At 45.1% G+C, this 17236-nt stretch overlaps 1 protein-coding gene across 3 annotated transcripts in view; it reads left to right on the forward strand.

The window, feature by feature from the left end:
- The window catches only part of LOC109882373 (plasma membrane calcium-transporting ATPase 3), a 220816-nt gene that overhangs the window by 104560 nt on the left and 99020 nt on the right, over window positions 1–17236 (forward strand). For all 3 annotated transcript variants that reach the window (XR_004205175.1, XM_031803547.1, XM_031803548.1), the window contains exons 12-17: window positions 3523–3655; window positions 3725–3834; window positions 6196–6330; window positions 9007–9113; window positions 16348–16423; window positions 16544–16702. Coding sequence is in view for 2 of the 3 variants with exons in the window: in XM_031803547.1 (XP_031659407.1) it covers window positions 3523–3655; window positions 3725–3834; window positions 6196–6330; window positions 9007–9113; window positions 16348–16423; window positions 16544–16702 (720 nt within the window). In the remaining variant the exon portion in view is untranslated. The remainder of the gene's footprint in view (window positions 1–3522; window positions 3656–3724; window positions 3835–6195; window positions 6331–9006; window positions 9114–16347; window positions 16424–16543; window positions 16703–17236) is intronic.

The raw sequence follows: 17236 nt of genomic DNA on the forward strand, positions 1-17236 counted from the left end.
CGTACCCAGACATCAGACAACCAATAATACGTACCCAGACATCAGACAACCAATAATACGTACCCAGACATCAGACAACCAATAATACGTACCCAGACATCAGACAACCAATAATACGTACCCAGACATCAGACAACCAATAATACGTACCCAGACATCAGACAACCAATAATACGTACCCAGACATCAGACAACCAATAATACAATACATGAATAAGTGACCTTAATCAATCAAGTACACGTTCCTCGTTGGAATGAGTTTGACACATGGTGTTTGGCTGTGTGGTGTCGATGCTGTTGGTTTGTTTCTCTGAGCAACCATTTTGTGGCCATGCTGGAGAAATGGCTGTTGGGGAGTGGGGGGGTCTAAGGTGACGTTGAGAGGGGGGTCTAAGGTGACGTTGAGGGGGGGTCTAAAAGTGACGTTGAGAGGGGGGGGTCTAAGGTGACGTTGAGAGGGGGGTCTAAGGTGACGTTGAGAGGGGGGGTCTGAAGTGACGTTGAGAGGGGGGGGTCTAAGGTGATGTTGAGAGGGGGGGTCTAAAAGTGACATTGAGAGGGGGGGTCTAAAAGTGACATTGAGAGGGGGGGTCTAAAAGTGACATTGAGAGGGGGGGTCTAAGGTGACGTTGAGAGGGGGGGTCTAAGGTGACGTTGAGAGGGGGGGGTCTGAAGTGACGTTGAGAGGGGGGGTCTAAGGTGACGTTGAGAGGTGGGGTCTAAGGTGACGTTGAGAGGTGGGGTCTAAGGTGACGTTGAGAGGGGGGGTCTAAGGTGACGTTGAGAGGGGGGGGTCTAAGGTGACGTTGAGAGGGGGGGTCTAAGGTGACGTTGAGAGGGGGGGGTCTAAGGTGACGTTGAGAGGGGGGGGTCTAAGGTGACGTTGAGAGGGGGGGGTCTAAGGTGACGTTGAGAGATGGGGTCTAAGGTGACGTTGAGAGATGGGGGTCTAAGGTGACGTTGAGAGGGGGGGTCTAAGGTGACGTTGAGAGGGGGGGGGTCTAAGGTGACGTTGAGGGGGGGTCTAAAGGTGACGTTGAGAGGGGGGGGTCTAAGGTGACGTTGAGAGGGGGGGTCTAAGGTGACGTTGAGAGGGGGGGTCTGAAGTGACGTTGAGAGGGGGGGTCTAAGGTGACGTTGAGAGGTGGGGTCTAAGGTGACGTTGAGAGGGGGGTCTAAGGTGACGTTGAGAGGGGGGGTCTAAGGTGACGTTGAGAGGGGGGGGTCTAAGGTGACGTTGAGAGGGGGGTCTAAGGTGACGTTGAGAGGGGGGGTCTGAAGTGACGTTGAGAGGGGGGGGGTCTAAGGTGACGTTGAGAGGGGGGGTCTAAAAGTGACATTGAGAGGGGGGGTCTAAAAGTGACATTGAGAGGGGGGGTCTAAAAGTGACATTGAGGGGGGGGGGGTCTAAAAGTGACGTTGAGAGGGGGGGTCTAAGGTGACGTTGAGAGGGGGGGTCTAAGGTGACGTTGAGAGGGGGGGTCTGAAGTGACGTTGAGAGGGGGGGTCTAAGGTGACGTTGAGAGGTGGGGTCTAAGGTGACGTTGAGAGGTGGGGTCTAAGGTGACGTTGAGAGGGGGGGGTCTAAGGTGACGTTGAGAGGGGGGGTCTAAAGGTGACGTTGAGAGGGGGGGTCTAAGGTGACGTTGAGAGGGGGGGGTCTAAGGTGACGTTGAGAGGGGGGGGTCTGAAGTGACGTTGAGAGGGGGGGTCTAAGGTGACGTTGAGAGGTGGGGTCTAAGGTGACGTTGAGAGGTGGGGGTCTAAGGTGACGTTGAGAGGGGGGGTCTAAGGTGACGTTGAGAGGGGGGGTCTAAGGTGACGTTGAGAGGGGGGGGTCTAAGGTGACGTTGAGAGGGGGGGGGTCTAAGGTGACGTTGAGAGGGGGGTCTAAGGTGACGTTGAGAGGTGGGGTCTAAGGTGACGTTGAGAGGGGGGGGTCTAAGGTGACGTTGAGAGGGGGGGTCTAAGGTGACGTTGAGAGGGGGGTCTAAGGTGACGTTGAGAGGGGGGGTCTAAGGTGACGTTGAGAGGGGGGGGGTCTAAGTTGACGTTGACAGGGGAGGTCTAAGGTGACGTTGAGAGGGGGGGTCTAAGGTGACGTTGACAGGGGGGTCTAAGGTGACATTGAGAGGGGGGGTCTAAGGTGACGTTGAGAGATGGGGGTCTAAGGTGACGTTGAGAGGGGGGGTCTAAGGTGACGTTGAGAGGTGGGGGTCTAAGGTGACGTTGAGAGGGGGGTCTAAGGTGACGTTGAGAGGGGGGTCTACGGTGACGTTGAGAGGGGGGGTCTAAGGTGACGTTGAGAGGGGGGGTCTAAGGTGACGTTGAGAGGGGGGGTCTAAGGTGACGTTGAGAGGGGGGGGTCTAAGGTGACGTTGAGAGGGGGGGTCTAAGGTGACGTTGAGAGGGGGGGGTCTAAGGTGACGTTGAGAGGGGGGGGTCTAAGGTGACGTTGAGAGGGGGGATCTAAGGTGACGTTGAGAGGGGGGGTTCTAAGGTGACGTTGAGAGGTGGGGGTCTAAGGTGACGTTGAGAGGGGGGTCTAAGGTGACGTTGAGAGGGGGGGTCTAAGGTGACGTTGAGAGGTGGGGGTCTAAGGTGACGTTGAGAGGGGGGTCTAGGTGACGTTGAGAGGGGGGGTCTAAGGTGACGTTGAGAGGGGGGGGTCTAAGGTGACGTTGAGAGGGGGGGGGTGTAAGGTGACGTTGACAGGGGAGGTCTAAGGTGACGTTGAGAGGGGGGGTCTAAGGTGACGTTGACAGGGGGGTCTAAGGTGACATTGAGAGGGGGGGTCTAAGGTGACGTTGAGAGATGGGGGTCTAAGGTGACGTTGAGAGATGGGGGTCTAAGGTGACGTTGAGAGGGGGGGGGTCTAAGGTGACTTTGAGAGGTGGGGGTCTAGGGTGACGTTGAGAGGGGGGTCTAAGGTGACGTTGAGAGGGGGGGTCTAAGGTGACGTTGAGAGGGGGGGTCTAAGGTGACGTTGAGAGGGGGGGGTCTAAGGTGACGTTGAGAGGGGGGGGTCTAAGGTGACGTTGAGAGGGAGGGTCTAAGGTGACGTTGAGAGGGAGGGTCTAAGGTGACGTATGGGATTGTTTTGAAGATGGTCATACTATGAATTATTTAGCTATTTGATTTAGACTTGTAGGACCCCTTTACGTGTAAAACTAAATCACAAGAAACAAGGTTCTGAAGTGTTTGTCCTATATCTAGGAGATGTAAGAAAACTCATGAAACACTTTCAGTTTTACACGTATTTAACCGCTTTTTGGGGTCGGAACAAAACTACCTTTATACTTCCATTTGTTTTTTAAAACCTGGTTCTGTTTTTAAAAATGATTTTACTTAGATTGATCTGTCTAACCTTTAGATGTTACAATTGTACTTAAAAAATATTTTTAAATATTTAAAACATTGTAAGGTGTTTGGTCCGTTGCATTGCTCAGAGCTTTTACCCAACTGGTAGTTTTACCATTTTAGCTAACCCTAGTCGGCAGGTGTTCCTCTCTCCTCCTGTAGAAAATGATGAAGGATAATAACCTGGTTCGCCACCTGGATGCATGTGAGACGATGGGGAACGCTACGGCCATCTGCTCCGACAAGACCGGCACTCTGACCACCAACCGCATGACTGTCGTACAGACCTTCCTAGGTAACACACACACACACACACACACACACTCAGTGTCCCAGTAGTAAAGTGTGTCTTGTGTGTTTGTAGGTGACCAGCACCACCGGTCAGTTCCGGAACCAAAACAGGTCAACCCCAAGACTCTAGAACTACTGGTCAACGCCATCGCTATCAACAGTGCCTACACATCCAAGATCATGGTGAAGAGAGGGACGGGGGGTGGAAGGGAGGAGATAGGGACAGACAGATAGACAAGAGACTGACACCAACACTGAGACTGAGATATAGACAAGAGACTGACACCAACACTGAGACTGACAGATGGAGAAATAGACAAGAGACTGACACCAACATTGAGACTGAGAAATAGACAAGAGACTGGCACCAACACTGAGACTGACAGACAGAGAAATAGACAAGAGACAGAGAAATAGACAAGAGACTGACACCAACACTGAGACTGAGAAATAGACAAGAGACTGACACCAACACTGAGACTGACAGACGGAGAAATAGACAAGAGACAGAGAAATAGACAAGAGACTGACACCAACACTGAGAGACAGAGAAATAGACAAGAGTCTGACACCAACACTGAGAGACAGAGAAATAGACAAGAGACTGACACCAACAGACTGAGAGACAGAGAAATAGACAAGAGACTGACACCAGCACTGAGAGACAGAGAAATAGACAAGAGACTGACACCAACACTGAGAGACCGAGAAATAGACAAGAGACTGACACCAACACTGAGACTGAGAGACAGAGAAATAGACAAGAAACTGACACCAACACTGAGACTGAGAGACAGAGACAGAGAAAAAGACAAGAGACTGACAACAACACTGAGAGACAGAGAAATAGACAAGAGACTGACACCAACACTGAGACTGAGAGACAGAGAAATAGACAAGAAACTGACACCAACACTGAGAGACAGAGAAATAGACAAGAGACTGACAACCAACACTGAGACTGAGAGACAGAGACAGAGAAAAAGACAAGAGACTGACATCAACACTGAGAGACAGAGAAATAGACAAGAGACTGACACCAACACTGAGACTGAGAGACAGAGAAATAGACAAGAGACTGACACCAACACTGAGAGACAGAGGAATAGACAAGAGACTGACACCAACACTGAGAGACAGAGAAATAGACAAGAGACTGACACCAACACTGAGACTGAGTAATAGACAAGAGACTGACACCAACACTGAGACTGAGAGACAGAGAAATAGACAAGAAACTGACACCAACACTGAGACTGAGAGACAGAGACAGAAAAAGACAAGAGACTGACACCAACACTGAGACTGAGAGACAGAGAAATAGACAAGAGACTGACACCAACACTGAGACTGAGTAATAGACAAGAGGCTGACACCAACACTGAGACTGAGAGACAGAGACAGAGAAAAAGACAAGAGACTGACACCAACACTGAGAGACAGAGAAATAGACAAGAGACTGACACCAACACTGAGACTGAGAAATAGACAAGAGGCTGACACCAACACTGAGACTGAGAGACAGAGACAGAGAAAAAGACAAGAGACTGACACCAACACTGAGACTGAGAGACAGAGAAATAGACAAGAGACTGACACCAACACTGAGACTGAGTAATAGACAAGAGGCTGACACCAACACTGAGACTGAGAGACAGAGACAGAGAAAAAGACAAGAGACTGACACCAACACTGAGAGACAGAGAAATAGACAAGAGACTGACACCAACACTGAGACTGAGAAATAGACAAGAGGCTGACACCAACACTGAGACTGAGAGACAGAGAAAAAGACAAGAGACTGACACCAACACTGAGACTGAGAGACAGAGAAATAGACAAGAGACTGACACCAACACTGAGACTGAGAGACAGAGAAATAGACAAGAGACTGACACCAACACTGAGACTGAGAGACAGAGAAAAAGACAAGAGACTGACACCAACACTGAGAGACAGAGAAATAGACAAGAGGCTGACACCAACACTGAGACTGAGAGACAGAGAAAAAGACAAGAGACTGACACCAACACTGAGACTGAGAGACAGAGAAATAGACAAGAGACTGACACCAACACTGAGACTGAGAGACAGAGAAATAGACAAGAGACTGACACCAACACTGAGACTGAGAGACAGAGAAAAAGACAAGAGACTGACACCAACACTGAGACTGAGAGAGAGAAATAGACAAGAGACTGACACCAACACTGAGACTGAGAGACAGAGAAATAGACAAGAGACTGACACCAACACTGAGACTGAGAGACAGAGAAAAAGACAAGAGACTGACACCAACACTGAGACTGAGAGACAGAGAAATAGACAAGAGACTGACACCAACACTGAGACTGAGAGACAGAGAAATAGACAAGAGACTGACACCAACACTGAGACTGAGAGACAGAGAAAAAGACAAGAGACTGACACCAACACTGAGACTGAGAGACAGAGAAATAGACAAGAGACTGACACCAACACTGAGAGACAGACAGTATTTGTTGGTCAATACTTATAATACATGTTAACCCCCCCCCCCCCCAGCCTGCAGACCAGGAGGGGGGTCTAGCTAAGCAGGTGGGGAACAAGACAGAGTGTGGCCTGCTGGGCTTCGTTCTGGACCTACAGCAAGACTACAGCGCTGTCCGAGACCGGGTCCCTGAGGAACAGCTGTTCAAGGTTAGTTTAAATACACCTAACATTATTATCATCGAACAACTGTATACCGGTTATTTTACCAGGTATTCATACTGAGACCAAGGTCTCTTTTACAGGTGAGCTCTGATTTACAGAAAATACACACATCAATATAATAATCCAAAACGGAAGCAGAAAGAAAACAGGGTCATGAAAAACAAACACATTCATCAGTATGCAGGATCTATTTCAATTCTATACAACTACAACAGGGTCAGTTATTACATCAGTTATTAGGTTATTATACTACAAGGTAACAACTACAACAGGGTCAGTTATTACATCAGTTATTAGGTTATTATACTACAAGGTAACAACTACAACAGGGTCAGTTATTACATCAGTTATTAGGTTATTATACTACAAGGTAACAACTACAACAGGGTCAGTTATTACATCAGTTATTAGGTTATTATACTACAAGGTAACAACTACAACAGGGTCAGTTATTACATCAGTTATTAGGTTATTATACTACAAGGTAACAACTACAACAGGGTCAGTTATTACATCAGTTATTAGGTTATTATACTACAAGGTAACAACTACAACAGGGTCAGTTATTACATCAGTTAGTAGGTTATTTATTATTACATTTAAAAACTACACAAGGTTAGTTATGATATATTATTATTATATTATAAGATAACAAGTATACAGGGTTTGAGTTTGAGTTTATTTTTACAGGGACAGTGCACATTAATCAACATTTCAGTAAAAGTGCCGGTTTTAGCCAACCGGCTAATTTTCATCCGCAGTCCCTGGGCAGGTTATTAAAAACAATTACAATATAGACAATAGCAACATAGAACAAGCAAGACATAGCAACATATGACAAGCAAGACGTAGCCTACAGACAGAGCAGCATAAAACAAAAAGCAGCAAGACAAAATTCATAAAAGCAACAAAGTGTTTCCACACCTCACAAGCTATAGACAACAGACAACATGGAGAGTGCCAACACACAGCTAGGGACCATGTTCACAAATCTGATTGACCTTTAGCCATGTCTTCAAGCATTTTGTGAAAGTGTGATATGTGGTGCAGTTATGTGTGTCTGATGGCAGTGTATTCCAGACATGGGAAGCTCTCACAGAGAATGCAGATTTACTAAAGGTGCTTTTCCTTAGGGGAACTATACAGTCACCTCTCATGGCAGACCTTGTGGATCTGCTGCCATATGTCTGGGTTTTCTGTTTAACAAAAATATTGAGTGGAGGGGGAGCCAGGCCATTGAGGATCTTGAATACAAGACATGCGTCGGTGTATTGCACAAGATTTTCCCAACTCAAGAGCTCATGCTTTCTAAGGATGTGACAATGATGATGGCTATTGGGCTTCCTATCAAGCACTTTGAGAGTTAGATGACATATTATTATATTATAAGATCATGTTACAGTAGTCTAGATGGAGTGTTACAGTAGTCTAGATGGAGTGTTACAGTAGTCTAGATGGAGTGTTACAGTAGTCTAGATGGAGTGTTACAGTAGTCTAGATGGAGTGTTACAGTAGTCTAGATGGAGTGTTACAGTAGTCTAGATGGAGTGTTACAGGTGTCTAGATGGAGTGTTACAGTAGTCTAGATGGAGTGTTACAGTAGTCTAGATGGAGTGTTACAGGTGTCTAGATGGAGTGTTACAGTAGTCTAGATGGAGTGTTACAGTAGTCTAGATGGAGTGTTACAGTAGTCTAGATGGAGTGTTACAGTAGTCTAGATGGAGTGTTACAGTAGTCTAGATGGAGTGTTACAGTAATCTAGATGGAGTGTTACAGTAGTCTAGATGGAGTGTTACAGTAGTCTAGATGGAGTGTTACAGTAATCTAGATGGAGTGTTACAGTAATCTAGATGGAGTGTTACAGTAGTCTAGATGGAGTGTTACAGTAGTCTAGATGGAGTGTTACAGTAGTCTAGATGGAGTGTTACAGTAGTCTAGATGGAGTGTTGCAGTAATCTAGATGGAGTGTTACAGTAGTCTAGATAGAGTTCTAGATGGAGTGTTACAGTAATCTAGATGGAGTGTTACAGTAATCTAGATGGAGTGTTACAGTAGTCTAGATAGAGTTCTAGATGGAGTGTTACAGTAATCTAGATGGAGTGTTACAGTAGTCTAGATGGAGTGTTACAGTAGTCTAGATGGAGTGTTACAGTAATCTAGATGGAGTGTTACAGTAATCTAGATGGAGTGTACAGTAATCTAGATGGAGTGTTACAGTAGTCTAGATGGAGTGTTACAGTAGTCTAGATGGAGTGTTACAGTAGTCTAGATGGAGTGTTACAGTAGTCTAGATGGAGTGTTACAGTAGTCTAGATGGAGTGTTACAGTAGTCTAGATGGAGTGTTACAGTAGTCTAGATGGAGTGTTACAGTAGTCTAGATGGAGTGTTACAGTAGTCTAGATGGAGTGTTACAGTAGTCTAGATGGAGTGTTACAGTAGTCTAGATGGAGTGTTACAGTAGTCTAGATGGAGTGTTACAGTAATCTAGATGGAGTGTTACAGTAATCTAGATGGAGTTAGTTGAGTTACAGTAGTCTAGATAGAGTGTTACAGTAGTCTAGATAGAGTGTTACAGTAGTCTACTGTAGATGTTACTATAGAATATGGAAAGTGCGTTACACACTGTCTCAGTGAACTCTCTCTCTCTCTCCTCCCTCTAGGTGTATACCTTTAACTCGGTGCGTAAGTCCATGTCCACGGTGGTCCAGCAACGAGACGGATCCTTCAGACTCTACAGTAAAGGAGCTTCTGAGATACTACTGAAGAAGTAAGGGAGGAGGAGGAGGAGGAAGAGGGTTGGGGAGAGGAGGAAGAGGGGGGAGGAGAGGGAGAGAAGTAGAAACAAAACCAATGAAATGTACACTATACTTATCAACAATATCACCAATTCTACTAATTTCTCTCTCTCTCTCTCTCTGTCTCTCACTCGTTCTCTCTCTCAATTAAATTCACTTAGATATAAGGGCTTTATTGGTATGGAAAATATGTCTACATTGCCAAGTGAAGTAGATAATAAACCTGTAATGGCATTCTTCGTTTGTAGAAAGAGAGTCGGACCGAAATGCAGCGTGGTGGTTAATCATGTCTTTAATGAAACTAATGACGATACATGAAATAACTATAAATACAAAACAACAAACGGAACGTGAAACCTAATTACAGCCTATCTGGTGAACACTACACAGAGACAGGAACAATCACCCACCAACCTAATACAGCCTATCTGGTGAACACTACACAGAGACAGGAACAATCACCCACCAACCTAATACAGCCTATCTGGTGAACACTACACAGAGACAGGAACAATCACCCACCAACCTAATACAGCCTATCTGGTGAACACTACACAGAGACAGGAACAATCACCCACCAACCTAATTACAGCCTATCTGGTGAAACTACACAGAGACAGGAACAATCACCCACCAACCTAATACAGCCTATCTGGTGAAACTACACAGAGACAGGAACAATCACCCACCAACCTAATACAGCCTATCTGGTGAAACTACACAGAGACAGGAACAATCACCCACCAACCTAATTACAGCCTATCTGGTGAAACTACACAGAGACAGGAACAATCACCCACGAAATACAAAGCGAGACCCAGGCTACCTAAATACGGTTCCCACTCAGAGACAACGAGAATCACCTGACTCTGATTGAGAACCGCCTCAGGCAGCCAAACCTATGCAACACCCCTAATCAGCCGCGATCCCAATAATACAAAACAAACCAATACGCACCACAACATATAAACCCATGTCACACCCTGGCCTGACCAAACATATAACGAAAACACAAAATACAATGACCAAGGTGTGACAAAACCAAAGTGAAATAAAACATAAACATTAACAGTAAACATTTACAAAAGTTCCAAAAGAATAAAGACATTACAAATGCCATATTATGTGCAAATAGTTAAAGTACAAAAGGGAAACTAAATAAACATAAATATGGGTTGTATTTACAATGGTGTTTGTTCTTCACTGGTTGCCATTTTCTTGTGGCAACAGGTCACAAATGTTGCTGCTGTGATGGAACACTGTGGTATTTCACCCAGTAGATATGGGAGTTTATTCAAATTGGGTTTGTTTTCCAATTATGTTTCTATCTGTGTAATCTGAGGGAAATATGTGTCTCTAATATGGTCATACTTTTGGCAAGAGTTTAGGAAGTGCAGCTCAGTTTCTACCACATTTTGTGGGCAGTGTGCACATAGCCTGTCTTCTCTTGAGAGCCATGTCTGTCTACGGCAGCCTATCTCAATACCAGGGCTATGCTCACTGAGTCTGTACATAGTCAAGGCTTTCCTTAAGTTTGGGTCAGTCACAGTGGTCAGGTATTCTTCCACTGTGTACTCTGTTTAGGGTCAAAAAGCATTTTAGTTTGCTCAGCTTTTTTGTTAATTCTTTCCAATGTGTCAAGTAATGATCTTTTTGTTTTCTCATGATTTGGTTGGGTCTAATTGTGCTGCTGTCCTGGGGCTCTGTGGGGTCTGTTTGTGAACAGAGCCCCAGGACCAGCTTGCTTAGCATACCCTTAGCCAGGTTCATCTCTCTGTAGGTGATGGCTTTGTTATGAAAGGTTTGGGAATCGCTTCCTTTTAGGTGGTTGTAGAATGTAACAGCTCTTTTCTGGATTTTGATAAATGAGCGGTTTTCGGCCTAATTCTGCCCTGCATACATTATTTGTAGTTTTACGTTGTACATAGAGAATATTTTTTTGCAGAATTCTGCATGCAGAGTCTCCATTTGGTGTTTATCCCAATTTGTGAATTCGTGGTTGGTGAGCAGACCCCAGACCTCACAACCATTAAGGGCAATGGGTTCTATAACTGATTCAAGTATTTTTAGCCAGATCCTAATTGGTATGTTGAATTTTATGTTCTTTTTGATGGCATAGAGGCCCTTCTTGCTTTGTCACTCAGCTTGTTCACAGTTTTGTAGAAGTTTCCTGTGGCGCTGACGTTTAGGCCGAGGTATGTAGAGTTTTTTTGTGTGCTCTAGGGCAATAGTGTCTAGATGCAAGTTGTATTTGTTGTCCTGGCAACTGGACCTTTTTTGGAACACCATTATTTTTGTCTTACTGAGATTTACTGTCAGGGCCCAAGTCTGGCAGAATCTGTGCAGAAGAACTAGGTGCTGCTGTAGGCCATCCTTGGTTGGGGACAGAAGCACAAGATCATCAGCAAACAGTAGACATTTGACTTCAGATTCTAGTAGGGTAAGGCTGGGTGCTGCAGACTGTTCTAGTGCCCTCGCCAATTCATTGATCTATATGTTGAAGAGGGTGGGGCTTAAGCTGCATCCCTGTCTCACCTCATGGCCCTGTGGAAAGAAATGTGTTTTTTGGCAATTTTAACCACACAGTTGCTGTTTGTGTACATGAATTTTATAATGTTGTATGTTTTACCCCCAACACCACTTTCCATCAATTTGTATAGCAGACCCTCATGCCAAATTCAGTCGAAAGCTTTTTTTAAATCAACAAAGCAAGAGAAGACTGGTTTGTTTGGTTTGTTTTGGTTTGTTTGTTTGTCAATTAGGGTGTGCTGGGTGAATACATGGTCTGTCGTACGGTAATTTGGTAAAAAGCCAATTTGACATTTGCTCAGTTCATTGTTTTCACTGAGGAAATGTACTTGTCTGTTAATGATAATGCAGAGGATTTTCCCAAGGTTGCTGTTGATTCATATTTGGTAGTTATTGGGGTCAAATTTGTCTTCACTTTTGTGGATTGGGGTGATCAGTCCTTGGTTCCAAATATTGGGGAAGATGCCAGAGCTGAGGATGATGTTATTAAATAGTTTTAGTATAGCCAATTTGGAATTTGTTGTCTGTATATTTTATAATTTAATTGAGGATACCATCAACACCACAGGCCTTTTGGGGTTTCTATTTAGTCCTGTAGTTCATTCAAGGTAATTGGAGAATCCAGTGGGTTCTGGTAGTCTTTAATAGTTGATTCTAAGATTTTTATTTGATCATGTATATGTTTTTGCTGTTTGTTCTTTCTTATAGAGCCAAAAAGATTGGAGAAGTGGTTTACCCAGACATCTCCATTTTGGATAGATGACTCTTTGTTATAGAGCCAAAAAGATTGGAGAAGTGGTTTACCCAGACATCTCCATTTTGGATAGATGACTCTTTGTGTTGTTGTTGTTTAGTGTTTAGTCTATGGATTCTTCAATGACATTGAGCTGATTTCTGACGTGCTGTTCCTTCTTTTTCCGTAGTGTATTTCTGTATTGTTTTATATATTCACCATAGTGAAGGAGTAGGCTCAGGTTTTCTGGGTTTCTTTCTTAGGTTTTTGCATTCTTCATCAGACCATTTGTCATTGTTGTTAATTTTCTAAGGTTGTCTGCTTGAAATGTTTAGATTTCATAGGGAAGCTGAGAGGTCAAATATACTGTTAAGATGTTCTACTGCCAAGTTTACACCTTCACTATTACAGTAAAACATTTTGTCCAGGAAGTTGTCTTAAAGGGATTGAATTTGTTGTTGTCTAAGTGTCGTTATTCCCTCCGCAATCCAACAATCAACGGCTCAGTTCTCAATTCAACGGCTCAGTTCTCAATTAAATGGCTCAGTTCTCAATTCAACGGCTCAGTTCTCAATTCAACGGCTCAGTTCTCAATTCAACGGCTCAATTCTCAATTCAACGGCTCGGTTCTCAATTCAACGGCTCAGACACGAGATGTTTGTGGTCTACAGGAAACCACAGACTACAAAAACAAAAACAGCCATGTCACGGAGACCGACGTCACTCTTCCAGGCAAACTAAACACCTTCTTTGCCCGCATTGAGAATAATACAATGCCGCCGTCACGGCCTGCTAACAAGGTCTGCGCCCCCCCTTCTCCGTGGCTGAGTAAAAGGTTTAAACATGTTAACCCTTGCAAGGCTGCTGGCCCTGACGGCTGCGTCCTCAGAGCACACTCACTTCTGTCACCATGAAGTGCTTTGAGAGACTAGTCAAGGATCATATCACCTCCACCTTATCGGCCACCCTAGACCCACTTCATTTTGCATACCGCCCCAACAGGTCCACAGACAACGCAATCGCCATCACACTGCACACTGCCCTATCCCATATGGACATTGATTACAGCTCAGCATTCAACACCATAGTACCCTCCAAGCTCATCTTCAAGCTGGAGGCCCTGGATCTCAACCCCGCCCTGTGTAATTGGGTCCTGGACTTTCTGACGGGCCGCCCCCAGGTGGTGAAGGTAGGAAACAACATCTCCACCCCGCTGATCCTCAACGCTGGGGCCCCACAAGGGTGCGTTCTGAGCCCTCTCCTGTACTCCCTGTTCACCCACGACTGCGTGGCCAAGCACGCCTCCAACTCAATCATCAAGTTTGCAGACGACACAACAGTAGTGGGCTTGATTACCAACAACGACGAGACAACCTACAGAGAGGAGGTGAGGGCACTCGGAGTGTGGTGTCAGGAAAACAACTGCACCGCCCTCAAACGCAAGGTTCTCCAGAGGGTGGTGAGGTCTGCATAACGCTTCACCGGGGGCAAACTACCTGCCCTCCAGGACACCTACACCACCCGATGTCACAGGAAGGCCAAAAAGATCATCAAGGACAACAACCACACGAGCCACTACCTGTTCATACCGTTACCATCCAGAAGGTGAGGTCAGTACGGATGCATCAAACCTGGGACCGAGAGACTGAAAAACAGCCTCTATCTCAAGACCGTCAGATTGCTAAACAGCAATCACTAACTCAGAGATGCTGCTGCCTACATTGAGACCCAATCACTGGCCACTTTAATAAATGGATCACTAGTCACTTTATACAATGCCACTTTAATAAATGGATCACTAGTCACTTTATACAATGCCACTTTAATAAATGGATCACTAGTCACTTTATACAATGCCACTTTAATAAATGGATCACTAGTCACTTTATACAATGCCACTTTAATAAATGGATCACTAGTCACTTTATACAATGCCACTTTAATAAATGGATCACTAGTCACTTTATACAATGCCACTTTAATAAATGGATCACTAGTCACTTTATACAATGCCACTTTAATAAATGGATCACTAGTCACTTTATACAATGCCACTTTAATAAATGGATCACTAGTCACTTTATACAATGCCACTTAATAAATGGATCACTAGTCACTTTATACAATGCCACTTTAATAAATGGATCACTAGTCACTTTATACAATGCCACTTTAATAAATGGATCACTAGTCACTTTATACAATGCCACTTTAATAAATGGATCACTAGTCACTTTATACAATGCCACTTTAATAAATGGATCACTAGTCACTTTATACAATGCCACTTTAATAAATGGATCACTAGTCACTTTATACAATGCCACTTTAATAAATGGATCACTAGTCACTTTATACAATGCCACTTTAATAAATGGATCACTAGTCACTTTATACAATGCCACTTTAATAATGTTTAAATATATTACATTACTCATATCACATGTATATACTGTATTTTATATCATGTACCGCACCTTGGTCATTGCTCATCCATATATTAATATGTATATATTGTATTTTATACCATCTATAGCATCTTGCCCATGCCGATGCCGCTCGGCCATCGCTCATCCATATATTAATATGTATATATTGTATTTTATACCATCTATAGCATCTTGCCTATGCCGCTCGGCCATCGCTCATCCATATATTTATATGTATATACTGTATTTTATACCATCTACCGCATCTTGCCCATGCCGCTCGGCCATCGCTCATCCATATATTTATATGTATATATTGTATTTTATACCATCTATAGCATCTTGCCTATGCCGCTCGGCCATCGCTCATCCATATATTTATATGTACATATTCTCATTCACCCCTTTAGATTTGTGTGTATAAGGTAGTTGTTGTGAAATTGTTAAATTACTTGTTAGATATTACTGCAGTGTCGGAACTAGAAGCGCAAGCATTTCGCTACACTCGCATTAACACATACCATGTGTATGTGACCAATAACATTTGATTTGCTTTCCAATTCCTTTGATGATGTCTGGATTCCTGCTCTTTTAGGCCAAAGGCAGATGGGGCTTGGGCCGATGTAATAGTGGGGGTTGGGCCTGTTGCTGGATGGGGCTTGGGCCGATGTAATAGTGGGGGTTGGGCCTGTTGCGGGATGGGGCTTGGGCCGATGTATCAGTGGGGGTTGGGCCTGTTGCGGGATGGGGCTTGGGCCGATGTATCAGTGGGGGTTGGGCCTGTTGCTGGATGGGGCTTGGGCCGATGTATCAGTGGGGGTTGGGCCTGTTGCTGGATGGGGCTTGGGCCGATGTAATAGTGGGGGTTGGGCCTGTTGCGGGATGGGGCTTGGGCCGATGTATCAGTGGGGGTTGGGCCTGTTGCTGGATGGGGCTTGGGCCGATGTAATAGTGGGGGTTGGGCCTGTTGCTCTGCTCACAGCCTGGGCATATGTCCTGGGCATATTGAGGTCTTTCTCACTCTCTCTCTCTCTCTCTCATTCTCTTTCTCTCTTTCTCTCTCTCTCTCTCTCTGTCTCTCTCTCTCATTCTCTCTCTCATTCTCTCTCTCATTCTCTCTCTCTCTCTCTCTTTCTCTCTCATTCTCTCTTTCTCTCTCTTTCTCTCTTTCTCTCTCTTTCGCTCTCTCTCTCCCTCTCTCATTTTAACCCACTCTCTCTCTCTTTCTCGCATTTTATCCCACTCTCTCTCTCTTTCTCTCTCATTCTCTCTCTTTCTCTCTCATTCTCTCTCATTCTCTCTCACTCTCTCTCTCCCTCTCTCATTTGAACCCACTCTCTCTCTCTCTCTCTCTCTCTCTCTTTCTCTCATTCTCTCTCTCTCCCTCTCTCATTCTCTCTCTCTCCCTCTCTCATTTTATCCCACTTTCTCTCTCTCCCTCTCTCATTTTATCCCACTCTCTCTTTCTTTCTCTCATTTTATCTGTCTCTCTCTCTCTCTCTCTCTTTCACCCAGGTGTTCGTATATCATGGACGTTCATGGAAAGCCACGTAATTTCAGACCCAGAGACAGGGAGGAGATGGTGAAACAGGTGACATACCACACGCACACGCACGCACGCACACACACACACACACACACACACACACACACACACACACACACACACACACTTGGTATGAATGTTACCAAATGTATTGTGATGAAACAGGTGATAGAGCCGATGGCGTGTGAAGGGTTAAGGACGATCTGTATCGCATTCCGAGACCTTCCATCCAATCCCGAGCCAGACTGGGACAACGAAGAGGTCATCGTTACTCAGCTGACCTGTCTCACTGTGGTGGGCATAGAGGACCCTGTACGACCTGAGGTGTGTTGTGGTACAGTTAGGTACAGAGGGGTGTTGTGGTACGGTAAGGTACAGTTAGGTACAGAGGGGTGTTGTGGTACAGTAAGGTACAGTAAGGTACAGAGGGGTGTTGTGGTACAGTAAGGTACAGTAAGGTACAGAGGGGTGTTGTGGTACAGTAAGGTACAGTAAGGTGCAGAGGGGTGTTGTGGTACAGTAAGGTACAGAGGGGTGTTGTGGTACAGTAAGGTACAGTAAGGTACAGAGGGGTGTTGTGGTACAGTAAGGTACAGTAAGGTGCAGAGGGGTGTTGTGGTACAGTAAGGTACGGTAAGGTACAGAGGGGTGTTGTGGTACAGTAAGGTACAGTAAGGTGCAGAGGGGTGTTGTGGTACAGTAAGGTACAGAGGGGTGTGGTGGTACAGTAAGGTACAGTAAGGTACAGAGGGGTGTTGTGGTACGGTAAGGTACAGAGGGGTGTTGTGGTACAGTAAGGTACAGTAAGGTGCAGAGGGGTGTTGTGGTACAGTAAGGTACAGAGGGGTGTTGTGGTAC

The sequence above is a fragment of the Oncorhynchus kisutch genome, linkage group LG24 (assembly GCF_002021735.2).
Source record: "Oncorhynchus kisutch isolate 150728-3 linkage group LG24, Okis_V2, whole genome shotgun sequence".
NCBI lineage: Eukaryota > Metazoa > Chordata > Actinopteri > Salmoniformes > Salmonidae > Oncorhynchus > Oncorhynchus kisutch.